General features: G+C 42.2%; 1 protein-coding gene across 3 annotated transcripts in view; it reads left to right on the forward strand.

Annotated features, from left to right (window-relative positions):
• The window catches only part of UST (uronyl 2-sulfotransferase), a 317131-nt gene that overhangs the window by 133010 nt on the left and 170148 nt on the right, over positions 1–13973 (forward strand). For all 3 annotated transcript variants that reach the window (XM_024996759.2, NM_001206827.1, NM_001206826.1), the window contains 1 exon segment: positions 2323–2366. In XM_024996759.2, coding sequence (XP_024852527.1) covers positions 2323–2366 — 44 coding nt within the window.

Genomic DNA, 13973 nt, shown 5'->3' on the forward strand with positions numbered 1-13973 from the left:
AATTAATTAATTAATTAAAAGAGCTTTGTTTGGATGGTGAGGTGTGAGATGCCTATAGACATACAGGCTGAGGTGCTAAAGAATCAGTGGATACACATGTCTGGAATCCAAGGGAGTAGTCAGGCATTGAAATCATTCATTTCAGGAGTTCTGGGCACTTTGGTTTTTACAGAGACTTCCCATATTTTAGAAGCGTGTAGCGGTTGATTCCTGGGATGAACACCTGGAGAAGATGCTGGAACGTGTTGGGATTCCTCACATTCCTCCTGGGGAAAACATGTTTACATGATGAGCAGGCGGGACCCTCTGCAGCCGTCCTGACCACTTACGGTGGAGTCCCTCTGAGTATGTTGCTACACTTAGGCAACCATTTTTCTGTGTTCTTTTCTGCACGTCTTCTTTCCTAAGTCATATATATATATATCAACTTCCTATTCAAGTCTGTTCCCCGTGGAGTGCTGCACAATAATTAAGATCTAGCAAATTATGAATCCTGTTCACATTTCAAAGTTTCCTGAAAGTAACCCAGTCACAAGCATTCCAGGTGTTTGTGTGTGAGTGTCATATACATGAAAATTTGACCCCACTGTCCTTCTTATACAAACAGCCAGTTAGATTACAGTCATTGTACACACCATGTAAATAGTAAATCAGAAGACCAGGAAGAAACAGGGGTTGGATAATGCCTCAGAAAGGGGAAAAAAATATCTATAAGCCAAACAGCACTTATTTATTGTGTTTAGATAAGTTTCCCCACTTGATCTGTCCCTAGCTTAAACTCTGCTTCCCCTTTTTATTCCTACTTATTAAGTTCCTTTTGCCATCTCCTGAAAAATGGGGCTAGTGCACTGGGACGACCCAGAGGGATGGTATGGGGAGGGAGGAGGGAGGAGGGTTCAGGATGGGGAACATATGTATACCTGTGGCGGATTCATTTTGATATTTGGCAAAACTAATACAATTTGTAAAGTTTAAAAATAAAATAAAATTTAAAAAAATTATATGCCCAGAAAAAAAAAAAAATGTAAAAAAAAAAAAGCACCTTTTACTGACCTTATTCCCTAATCTGCTGTCTTCTGTAAGTCTCCTGGCATTTTGGCTATTTCCTACATTTTGCTCTGTTAGAAAGTCTGGTCATCTTCACTTTCCCACTAAACTCACCACATCACCGGCTCCCCTACACAATCAAACACGGTGCCAGCTGGTAACACTGGTGGTGCCCAGGCTGTGCAAAAGCAGGAGACAGCAACACTCCAGGTGGGCTTTTCAGAAGAGCAGGTGCCAAGCACCTTCTGGAAAAACCAGTCTCCCTTCCTATCTGCAGCTTAACAGCTGTGGGTCTGTGAGCAAGTTACTGGGTTTCTCCAGGCCTCCGTTCTCTTCTCAGTAATTGAGGATCATTCTAACCCACCTCTGATGTTTGAATTAAGTGAACAAATACCTTTAAAACACTTAGTAGAGTACTTGCTACCCAGAAGGAATTCAGTAAGCTTTAGTTCCTATCAGAAACCCCCTGAGTCTTTATCCCTCAGGAAACAATAACCACACACTCTGAAAACACACACATACCACTAAGTGGCTATTAGCGAAGACAAATCAAGCTTCGGAAGCAAGCTAGACTGAAAAGATGAAGGGAAATTGATAATCGAGACAAAGTAGAGAAACAATGCAGCGGTTCTCCAAGTGTGGTTTCCGGACCCGCAGCATCACGTGGGAGCTTGGTAGCAATGCAGATTCTCAGAACTACTGTGGTGCTAGTGGTACAGAACCTGCCTGCTAATGCAGGAGACATAAGAGACATGGGTTTGATCCCTCGGTTGGGAAGATCCCCTGGAGGAGGGCATGGCAACCCACTCCAGTATTCTTGGCTGGAGAATCCCATGGACAGAGGAGCCTGGCGGGCTACAGTCCACAGGGTCACAAAGAGTTGTACACGACTAAAGCGACTTAGCATGCGCATGCGCATCAGAACTCTGAGAGTGGGTTCAGGCAGTCTGAGTGTTAGCAGCCTCTGCAGGTAATTCTGATACGTGTTGAAGCTGGAGAACCACTGGCCTAAAGTAAACCTAGCAGATATTGGGTGGGGAATAATGGTCCATGTCTGTGTGCATACACACCGTGGTTGGTAGAATGTTTGTAGCTGCTGAAGCTATTAACCAAGCCTGGTCGTATCAGCAAAGTATCACCAAACTGGAGATTAATTACCCATTTTCCTTTTGTACTGTTGTCTGAATAGAAATATAACTAAAATACTTATTTTCCATGACTTTTGGGTTGAAAACTATTAAGTCATCAACTTTTTCTTCTTTTTTTTTTTCCTAGGAAATTCCACTTACTTGGATGACCATGGACCACCTCCTAGTAAGGTAAGATCTTTGCTTATGCTATTAAAGCCCCTTTTCCTTCTCTCAGTACCTATAGCCTCCAACAACCCAACCACATCCCTCTTGGCCCAGAGTTGTTCATAAGAAGATAGTAGGTACGGGTGTCAAGTTCATCTTTGATTAACAGTGAGTAGAAAAAGGAAGCATGCAAAGAATATAAAAATGGGTAAAAATAATGTTGGTATGTTAACATATTTTCACCCTTGTTTCTTACTTCTAGCAGGATGGAAATGAATCCCAGAATCGATGAGGCCAGGGTTCCAGATAAAGGTCCCTTGAGTGTCCCCTGAGGGAGCAGGAGGCAATGTTTATTTCATCAGTAGCTGTGGCTCTCCCAGGCAGGGGAGCCTCAGGGCTGAGTTAGGACTTCTGGCTGCTTCTCCTGGTTGCTGCCTCCTTTGCCTCTGTATCCTTGCTGGCCCATGATGTGGGTGTCCACAACCCAGCCCCCTCATGCCGTCAGGCCTTGGGCCCGACTCATGTCTGCCCCTTCCTCCTTGGCCTGGCTTACCTGGGCTACTCCACTCAGGGTTCAGTCCCCTGGGGCCAGCCTTCTCCGCCAGTGTCCTTTCAAGCCTGGCCTGGAGTGGCTGGCACAACCACTTCTGCTCTTAGAAGCAATATTGGCATGATTTGTAAGGGTCAGAACTATCCAGTGAAGTGTAGTTCCCCACAACTATCTACTTTCTTAACCTCAATGAAAACCAAATATTAATCTACTGAAAAAGGAGAAAAATATAGATGCTCTTTGACCACTTAAGGTGATATCACCAAAGTGCAGTTGTAAGGACATAGTGAGAAAATCAAGCACTCACCTTAGAGGCTGGAAATGTACTATAAAACTGGTTTTTGAATTTATGGGATCTAAAGAAGAACTCTACCATGTTTAAGACCACGAGCTTTGGAATAAGGTATTTCTAGAGTTGGTAGAACTCTAGATAGAGTTCTACTGCTATCAGCATATGACATTGAACAGATAACTTGATATGTCAAGCCTCAATTTTTTTGATGTGCAAAGTGGGTTAAAAATATGACCCACAGTAAGGGCATCTAAAAAGACTGAACGAGTTGATATATGACAAGCCCTCAGCACCTAGCATGCGATAAATGTTAAATAAACGGTAGCTAGTGTTAACTAGACTAGAATAGCATTAAGATTATTGATGAATGGTACAGTGAAATTTATCGCAGTGGTGAGTGGTGTATCACTTGGTCCACTGCATATATACTGAATGCCTGTGATGCTGCAGGCACTAGGAATACAGATAGGAAACAAAACAAGAACAACGACAAGGCCATTCCTACCCTGGAGAAACAAAGGAATATAGAGGATTAGACACCATCTAGGATAAGGAGTGCATCTAGCTCATCTCAGTATCCTCACATCCTTGGGTTTAGCCTCGATGCACGGAGAGGCGCATCCTGACTATTCATTAATTTTCACTGAACTGGACCACGGGATCCAGAGCTGGAATCTGAATTAGGTCTCCTGGCTCCCATCCCAGGTTCTTTCCACTCGGCCAGTATTCTCAAACTTTAGCTTGCATCAGGATTTCCTGGAGGCTTGTTCAAACACGGATTTCCAGGCCCATACCCCTAAGTGTCTGATGCAGTAGGTCCAGGGTGGGATGGGAGAATTTGCATCTTTAACCAGCTCCTGAGCGATGGTGAATACTGCACGTCTTGGGACCACGTTTGAGATCCACTGCTCTAAAACCATGAATATCAAGAAAATCGGTTCCCTGGACACTTTCTGTGTTATTTTTTACTGCCAATAGCCTAGAGAGAATGGCATGGCTTCTTGCGTAAAGGCTATTAATTAATAATGATGACTCACCATTGTAACCTTTCTTGTGGTGAAAACATATTTTCTTTGGTCAATAACCTATCCCGGAGGGAAAATAAGTGGGAGTGGGGAAGGATGGTGTGGACAGCCTGCTAGGTTCCTTCACCCCTAACTGTGTTTCTCTCCTAAGTTGGGCCAAGTGAGCCTTCCCCACCCCCAGCTCCCTCTGCTCTGCAGGGAAAGGGGCTAGGTGACTCAGCATGTGGGGTCTATTAGCTGTTAGTGGCATGTCAGGCCATTACTTTGGGTTCCAGGTCTGATAAACAGGATTTTACTTGGTCAGAAGACACAGGCCCACTTTCCATAAACTTACCTTCTGGAGCTCAGTCCTTGGTGACTCACCTGGAACTATTCCTTTAGCCTGTCTAGGGGCCTTGCTCTTGCCAAGTTGGCCATCTTACCTACTTCTTTGCTAGTCTGGTGGTGCCTGGATTCTGTATTTGCTGGGCTCTCGCCCCTTGATCCCAAAGGGCTTTCCCTGGCTCTGCATTCTCCACTTCCTACTAATCTTCACCCCTCTCTCTTCTGCCACTCCCAACTAAGACTTAACCATGATGCACAAGTCATATCAGATCATTTTAGGTCACTTTCAGAATAAATCCAGTTTTATAAACTCCACTCAAGTTTTAAAATTGGGAGTATGATTTCTTTCAGCCAGCAGAGATTATAGGTAATACAGCAGAGATTATATAATACAGATTCTTTCACTATAACTGTATTTTCATTATCTAGGAGTGGAGTAGCAAAAACCCTCTTCACTTTCTAAGCAGTAGCCAAAATAATAAAAATGAGTAAAAATAATATTGGTACATTAACATCTTTTCATCCGTGCTTATTACCTCTGGCAGAGTGGAAATGAACCCCAGAAGTGATGAGGTCAGAGTTTCAGATAAGGGTCCCTTGAGTGTCCCCCGAGGTGAGGCCTTGGTTATTTAAGTCTGCAGACCACTGGTATATTCAGGGACATGGTGGTATCAGGGAATAAGGACTCACACACGTGTGGCCTCCAGAGTGAACCCCCAGTCTGGCAGTAGGAAGCACAACTGAGTCCAGATGCACAGTTTTCATATTTGTTTAGCACTCAGAAATAACTTTTTGATGCCAAGACTAAAAGAGGTGTGATCTAGATAAAGTAGGATTTTGAAACCCTGAAAATGGACTGAGGTTTACAGGCGAGTTCTCATTTTATTGCAAGTTCAGTTCCACAAGTTTCGCATTCCACAAGTAATTACCATTTAGGAATTGGGGTGTGTGCCACATGGCTCATCCAGGGCCCAGGGCTTCATTCTCTCCAGTTTTTTCATAGAAAAGAACCAAATGCCTCTGACTTTTACTTGTTTTTCAAATCCACTTTAACCTCCCAGTTTTTGATCTAAGTCATTATTCAAAGGCAGATGTTAATGTTTTCTTTTGTCGACTGCTTTTTACGACCGCTTTGTGTGTACACAGAATTTAGTGGTTGAAGGTTAGAGCCCTACTGAGACTGAACAGGGAGGTTTCTGTTGAATGAACTAGAAAGATACTTTTGAGTACAAAATCAGGTGTGACACAACAGTGCAGTGTGATCCCACATCTTAAACTTGTTTGCATACGTCGTGTGTACACAGAGAGAAACCTGGGAGAATAAGATGTTCAGTCCGGATGGTGAGATTTTTAGGAGGTTTTTTTAACTCATTTCCTTATTTTTTGTATAAATTTGAGTTCATTGAAGTGATGCTTGCTCAGTCTAAAAACTGGGTGGGGCTGGGGGAATGCCACCACCTCCACCCCACCAACCCCGCCAAAGGTGTTGTGAGCTGCTGGCATTGGCAATGATAAATTCTGGAGGTAGCAAAAAGGACAGATGTTATTTCACATATGTTGGGTTCCCAAGTCGGATAGATAAGGAGAGCTGATCTAAGCAACTCAAGAAAAATAAAATCTCTATCCATCACTGATGTCTGTCATTTCTTATGTGCCAAGCACTCGGCTAAGCACTTTGCATGGAAGTTTAGTCTCTGTAAAACTTACAGGCTTCCTTGGTGGCTCCATGGTAAAGAATCCACCTGCCAATGCAGGAGACGCAGGTTTGATCCCTGGGTTGGGAAGATCCCATATGCTGCAGAGCAGCTAAGCCTGTGTGCCGCAACTACTGAGCCTGTGCTCTCGAGCCTGGAACCACAACTCCTGAGCCCACGTGCCGCAGCTACCATAGCCTGTGTGTCCTAGAGCCGTGCTCTGCAACAGGAGAAGCCACAGCAATGAGGAGCCCTCACACTGCACCTAGAGAGTAGCGCCCACTTGCCACAACTAGAAAAAACCTTACAGCAAAGAGACTCAGCACAACCAAGAATCAATCAGTAAATAAAATATTACACATTAGAAAGAAATCTAGAGAGGGGACTTCCCTGGAGGTTCAGTGGTTAAGACTTCACCTTCCAATGCAGGGGTTGTGGGTTCGATCCCTGATTGGGAGCTAAGATTCCACATGCCTTGTGGCCACAAAACCAAAGCATAAAACGGAACCAATATTGTAACAAATTCAAGAAAAGACTTAAACAGTCCACATTAGAAAAAAAATCTTTAAAAAGCTCTGGAGAAGAAGTAGTTATTTAATCCTTATTTTGCAGATGAGGGAACTGGATCTTAGGGAGGCTGAAAAACTTGCCGGAGGGATGCACCAAGTCTTGGACTTGTGACTCCAGCCCAGGACTGTGTCTGTAGCTCCAGGGTTCACTTCTAACCATTCCAAGATGACTAATTTAATATAAAGACAGTAATTTTTTCGACCTTGTTTCTGGAGGTTTACCCTTTTATTATATATAAGTTCTCTGGCATTTTAACTAATACGATAAACAAGCTTTAACTCTCAGTACACCAGAAAAATAGTCATCACCATTTACTATTGGGTCCAATGGAACTTTTAAAAATATCAATCCAGTCAATATTTTTCTTCTTTTCCCTTCCAATCACCATTGTATACATACCCGCCATCAGCATTTGCTCATGTACATACTGTATATAGAGTGAATTTTGATATACAGACATTATAAAAGGTGAAAAAAGACTGTCCCATGTTCATTTAGCAAAATGGGATGGTCTAGGTTTTTTTTGAAGCCTTTTATTTTGTACTGGGGTATAGTTGATTAACGATGTTGTAGTAATGTCAGGTGAGTAGCAAAGGGACTCAGCCATACCTACACTTGTATCCATTCTCCCCTAAACTCCCCTCAGGATGGTCCAGGTTCTTATTGCAAAATATCGTTTGTGTGTGTTAATTGCTCAGTCATGTCTGACTCTTTGCAACCCTGTGGGCTGTAGCCCACCAGGCTCTTCTGTCCATGAAATTCTCCAGCAAGAATAGTAGAGTGGGTTGCCATTCCTTTCTCTAGGGGATCTTCCTGACCCAGGGGTCGAACCTGGGCCTCCTGCATTGCAGGCAGATTCTTTACCGTCCGAGCCACCAGGAAAGCCCAAGTATTGTTTGATGAAGTCCTTACCCTTGATGACCAAATGCATGGGAATACCATATTTTCTTTTTGTCCTTAGAAATATGTTGGTCCCTCATAGACATTTTAGCTTGAAAGAATTAATGTAGGATATCATCATCTGAAAACTCATGGTCTGAGGTTTCACTTTCATGATCAATTGAATTTCATCTGCATCTTCAGGGTCTTGAGTGCTGAGCTCTGACTCTGAGCATTCTTTTCTGATTTTTTTAATGCCTGGGAAACCTCTCCAACCATCGATTTCCTTCTCTTTGTCATCAGAGGCGAGAATGAAACATTCTGAATTCTCCGCTCTATTCAATGAATATTAAAAACAAACCACAAAGATGGTGTTTCCAGTCTTCTGCTAAACCTTTCATAAAGATGATGCAACACTTTAGGCAGCACAATAAAATATGAAGAGTGAGGCAGTAGTGACAAGCTATTTTCTTTAATGAATCGTTCTAAGCCTGCAGTGTTCAGTACAGGAGCCCTTAGGTTCATATAGCTATTTAAATTAATTAAAATTCAAACAATAAACATTCATGTCTTCAGTTGCCTTGGTCACATATCACATTCTTTGTAGCCATGTGTGGCTAGTACTCCTGTAGTGAACAACACAGAATAAAACATTTCAGTCATCGCTGGACAGCGTGTAGTTCTAAGCTATTCCATCATCTTCTATTTTTTTCTATTACTTTAGTCTTTTTAAAGCATACTTGGGAATAATTGATGCATAATTGGTTGGTAATTGTTTTAGGATGATGAACTAGCAAAATGTTTCAAGATATAGGGAGAGAAATCATTTGAGACTCCATAATGGGTCTTAAATTTTTAAAAGAGGCTAGCAGATCCTATTATATGGTAATTACATTATATTACATACTATATATTATTATTATCTAATTATAATTACATTATATGGACCTATTATATGATAATTGCAAGGTAGGGTAAGTTTTATTCTCTTTATTTTTTTAAGAAAAAGTATATTTTCTTTGGAACACCTCTAAGAAAGAATTAAAATCAAGAAATATTAATCCATACAAGTAGTTAGAACTGCTCAAAAAAAAAAAAAAATCCCCAAACCTAAAATACTAAAACTGATTCCAGGGAATCCTGATGTTTATTGAGACTTAAGATAGATTACTGACACCTGCATTTGTATACAAAAGTATTCTGACATATAATGCATATATGTTATTTTTGTTACATGTAAAGTAATATGCTAGCTAATTTAGTATTTGACATTCTATTTTTAAATGGCTTCATTAGAAAAGGGTTTACAATTTGTTATGCTGTAAAATCTCCAAATAAATAAGAAGTGGTAGTATTAATTGAGGTGACATTTATATGCACTTAGCAGTATCTACTACTACTACTGCTACTACTAAGTCACGTCAGTCGTGTCCGACCCTGTGTGACCCCATAGATGGCAGCCCACCAGGCTCCCCCGTTCCTGGGATTCTCCAGGCAAGAACACTGGAGTGGGTTGCCATTTCCTTCTCCAATGCATGCAAGTGAAAAGTGAAAGTGAAGTTGCTCAGTCGTGTCCAACCCTTAGCGACCCCATGGACTGCAGCCTTCCAGGCTCCTCCGTCCACGGGATTTTCCAGGCAAGAGTACTGGAGTGGGGTGCCCTATCTGGCAATGAACAATTGCTCAATGAAGGTTAGTTCTTACCCACCCCCCAGAAGCTAATTTCTCATTGTGTGCTCAGTCACTCAGTCATGTCCAACTCTTTGTGACCCTATGGACTGTACCTCACCAGGCTCCTCTGTCCATAGAATCTTCCAGGCAAGAATACTGGAGTGGGTTGCCACTTCCTACTCTGGGGGATCTTCCCAACCCAGGGATCAAACCCACATGTCTTGCATCTCCTGCATTGGCAGGTGGATTCTTTTCCACTAATGCCACCCGGGAAGCCCTAATTTCTCCTTTATTGTTGGTGTTCAGTTGTGCAGTCATGTCTGACTCTTTGTGACCTCATAGGCTGCAGCACGCCAGGCTTCCCTGTCCTTCACTATCTTCTGGAGTTTGTGCAAACTCATGTCCGTTGAGTCAGTGATGCCATCCAACCATCTTGTCTTCTGTCGTCCCCTTCACCTCCTGCCTTCAGTCTTTCCCAGCATCAGGATTTCCCTTTAGTATCAATTAATTAATGAGTGACTACTTTGTGCTGGGACTCAGGGAGACATGATAAAAACTGAAGATAATCCCCTGCCATATTATAAGGACTTCCCTGGTGGCTCAGATGGTAAAGTGTCTGCCTACAGTGCAGGAGACCCAGGTTCAATCCCTGGGTCGGGAAGATCTCCTGGAGAAGGAAATGGCAACCCACCCCAGTATTCTTGCCTGGAAAATCTCATGGATGGAGGAGCCTGGCAGACCACAGTCCACGGGGTCGCAAAGAGTCAGACATGACTGAGCGACTTCACTAATATAATCTAGTTGTGTCTTAAGATTTCAAGGAACTGAAGACTATGAGAGCACATGGTTCTGTGGTGGATGTATTCGTTAGTCTAAATGATCCTGTGCAGACAACCATTCATTCATTCAGGTGTGTACTGTGCTCTGTGGATGTATTCGTTAGTCTAAATGATCCTGTGCAGACAACCGTTCATTCATTCAGGCATGTACTGTGCACCAGATTTGTGTTGAACTCTGCTAGGTGCTGAGGCCATAAGGCTGCAGAAGGTACAGTCCCTGCCCTCAAGGAGTTTAGACTCTAGTGGGAAAGACAGGCTAGCGCACAGATCCAATCTAATACATTAAGTAGGTGGCTAGGTGGTATGATAAGGATGAATCCAGGAGGTCCTGCCTGACCTTCCCTCCAAGTGGGAGCCCTGAAAATGGAATAAGAAGAACAAACCAAGTCAAAGAGTCTGGTACAGACAGGCTGAGGGGGAGTGGGGCTCGCTACTGAGATTTGAGGAGTGGTGTGTGGAAAATTGAGTTATAAACTGCTTTGAGGAGCTTGGCTTTAACAGGAAGGAGTGAAAAAATGACAACTAAGGAGATGGAGACCACACTGACATAATTGTATTGTAGAAAAAAGTTATCTAGGAGGAAGAGTGAAGAATGACAAATTCAGTTCTGAATTGACCTGTGTCCCCTCAAAAGACATGGTGTAGTCCAAACCACAGGAATCTGGGAATTCAGTCTTCTTTGGAAATAGTCTCTTTGCAGATGTCATAACATTAAGATGAGGTCATACTGGGCCCTAAAAGCTATGACAAACCTAGACAGTGTATTTAAAAGCTGAGACATCACTTTGCTGACAAAGGCCCATATAGCCAAAGTTATGGTTTTTCCAGTAGTCATGTATGGATATGAAAGTTGGACCATAAAGAAAGCTGAGAGTCAAAAGAACTGGTGCTTTTGAACTGTGGTGCTGGAGAAGACTCGAACAGCAAGGAGATCAAATCAGTCAATCCTAAAGGAAATCAACCCTGAATATTCACTGGAGGGACTGATGCTGAAGCTGAAACTCCAGTCCTTTGGCCACCTGATGCGAAGAGCCGACTCATTGGAAAAGACCCTGATGCTGGGAAAAACTGAGGGCAGGAGGAGAAGGGGGCGACAGAAGATGAGATGGTTGGGGATGACATCATTGACTCAATGGACATGAGTTTGAGCAAACTCCAGGAGATAGTGAAGGATAGGAAGCCTGGTGGGCTGCGGTCCATGGGGTTGCAAAGAGTTGGACACAACTGAGCGAATGAACAGCAACAGATCCCATATGCCTGATGTCCTTGTGAGAAGAAGGAAATTTGGACATAGAGACAGAGACCAACAGGAAGAAGGCCATGTGATGATGGAGGCAAAGATTGGAGTCAAGTAACACCAAGGATTGCTGACAACCACCAGAATCCAGGAGAGAGACATGGAACACATTCCCCTCTGAGCCCTCAAAAAGAAGTTAGCCCTACTGACACCTTGATTTCCAACTTCTGGCCTCCTGAACTGTGAGAGAATAAACTTCTTTTGCATTAAGCTACCTAATTTGTGATATTCTGTTATGGAAGTCCTAGAAAATATTCAAATGGACTGAGTTTTATACCTTCAATTACCAGGATAGTGTTGTGTTATATACCCTGTTAGGCATTATTTGGTTTAAGTTAATAAGCATTGAAACTATCCTTAGAAATCTATCATTAGGATAATTTAAGTGCACTTTCCAGTGTTTTTCAACATTCACTTTTTCCCTACCTATCCGGCTTCACTTTTCTTGGTAATTTCTTTTTCTTTGTAATTCTTCTGTCTTTTGCTATTTTATTGTCCCCAATATTCTTCATAATTTATTTCATTTGAAATTTGTATCTATTGTTCAAATTGTGCTTTTTAATACTCAAAAATCATTTTATACTTTTTATACATTTTATATTTTTCTCTGAAAAGGACATCAGCAACAATCCAGTTAGGAAGATGGAGTGCATATTTGTTTTGGTTTGGTTTTTCCCTTTCAATATCTCCTTTAAAATTAGAGATATATTTTCTGAAAGAAGGTGTTCTAATGTTCTCTAGTGAAGAAACCATGTTTTCCATTCCTTGCTTGGAGTCTATGAAGGAAAGCCCACATATTTAGTAATCATAGCAGGTGAGTGACTTCTGGAAGATACTGAGAGTACAGTTACTTGCAGGTGTCTTGGCCAAGCATCCATCAACTTAGAGAGGGTTTCTGCATCCAAAACGCCCCCTTTCCCCGAGGCAGGATTGCTAAACTTGATATTCACGTACGTTTGGTCACAATCAATTTTTACTGGAAAGAGTAGAGCTAAGATTCAAGAGGAAAAGCAATTTCTTGTTTCTTTCCTCTAAACCCTCAAAACTGTTTTTTTAGGATGTAGGCATGGCCATCCACCTTGTTTTCCTCTGTCTGTGAAGTCTGCAAGAAGCACACACCCCTCTGGCACAAAACGGCTGTGTGCTGGGCCCGCCTTGTATGCCTGCTTCCGTGTCCACGGTTCCTGAAGCTATGGCTCTTGAGAAGAGGGCCCCCATTTCATCCTGCTGTAGAGTCAGATGTGCTCAAAGACCCACATTATCTGGATTTCCATTAGGGAAAAAAAAAGTTGGCATTCTCCCACAAGCATATATCTTTTTATTATTATCTAAGGCAAGAACAATGAAGTATCTAGAGAGTCATTCTTACATGATGAAATATTCCAAACAAACACAAAAAATTAGAGAGACAAATAATACACCCATGCCCAATATACCCAATGTACCCACCCCGTATGTTCAAAACACATTACAGTTTCGACTTGCCAATCCTCATCTGACTTTCATATTCACTCTTGGTGACTAGGAGGAGGAACATGGATTTTGCCATCAGACCTTGGTTCAAATTCTGGCTGTGTAACTAGTTACCCTACGAGAAGTACTTTACCTCTTTAAACTTCCATTTTCTACTTCAAAAGAAAATAGTTGTAATATATCCACCTCTTTGAACCGTGAGGCTTAAATGTGACAAATGGAAAGCACTCAGCATGATGCCAGACACAGGGAAGCTGCCAGTACTGGGTCCTTAATACTCTCGGTCTTTCCTTTATACAGCCTTTCAAAATTCTGGTAGCTCACTTTGCTGTAAGGTAGAGTAAGCCTCGCTCCCAACCCCCAACCTTGTTTTCTTTGGATTTTTGAAAGCAGTTAATTAAATGTCAGCTGGCATACCAGATGCCATCTCCTAACCTGAAAAAATTTCAGGTCCTGTTGTTATCCCTTTTATTCCCTGGGCTAGTTCAGCACTCCAAGCAAGGCCTTCCACCATCCCCTGGCCATTTAACTTTTCCTAAAGCCCATATCGTTCTCTGTGTTCACACCTGACTTTACCCAATGTCCTTTTAAAAAACGACGAAAGCAAAGCTGCTTTTCATTTTATGGAAGAACCAATTGCACTGGGTAATAGGTTTGTGTTTAATGATTCATGATAAATATATTAGGTTTAGAGAAAGAGAGAACTGGCAGGACAGAATGAGGCAGGGAGTTAGGAATCAGTTTCACTCTGATGAGCATGACCTTGAAGGTGTCCCTTCCACCCTCTCATTTCGTTGATCACTGCAAACGATAGGAAAATTAATGACTTGAATATTTTTGAATAAGTCTGGGTGTCTGAGCTCAGTGTGTGCTATAAAGAACTTTATGCTTTGGTATTTGGTTTGAGATGAGTAATCAATAGCTTAGAAGGTTAAAAAAATCAGCCTTACATAATCTTATCCTGAAGTCACCTGTATTCTGGCTTCGCTCTTCCTTTGGACTCATCCCAGCTCTCAA

Source organism: Bos taurus, chromosome 9 (assembly GCF_002263795.3).
Source record: "Bos taurus isolate L1 Dominette 01449 registration number 42190680 breed Hereford chromosome 9, ARS-UCD2.0, whole genome shotgun sequence".
In the NCBI taxonomy this organism is placed as follows: Eukaryota; Metazoa; Chordata; class Mammalia; order Artiodactyla; family Bovidae; genus Bos; species Bos taurus.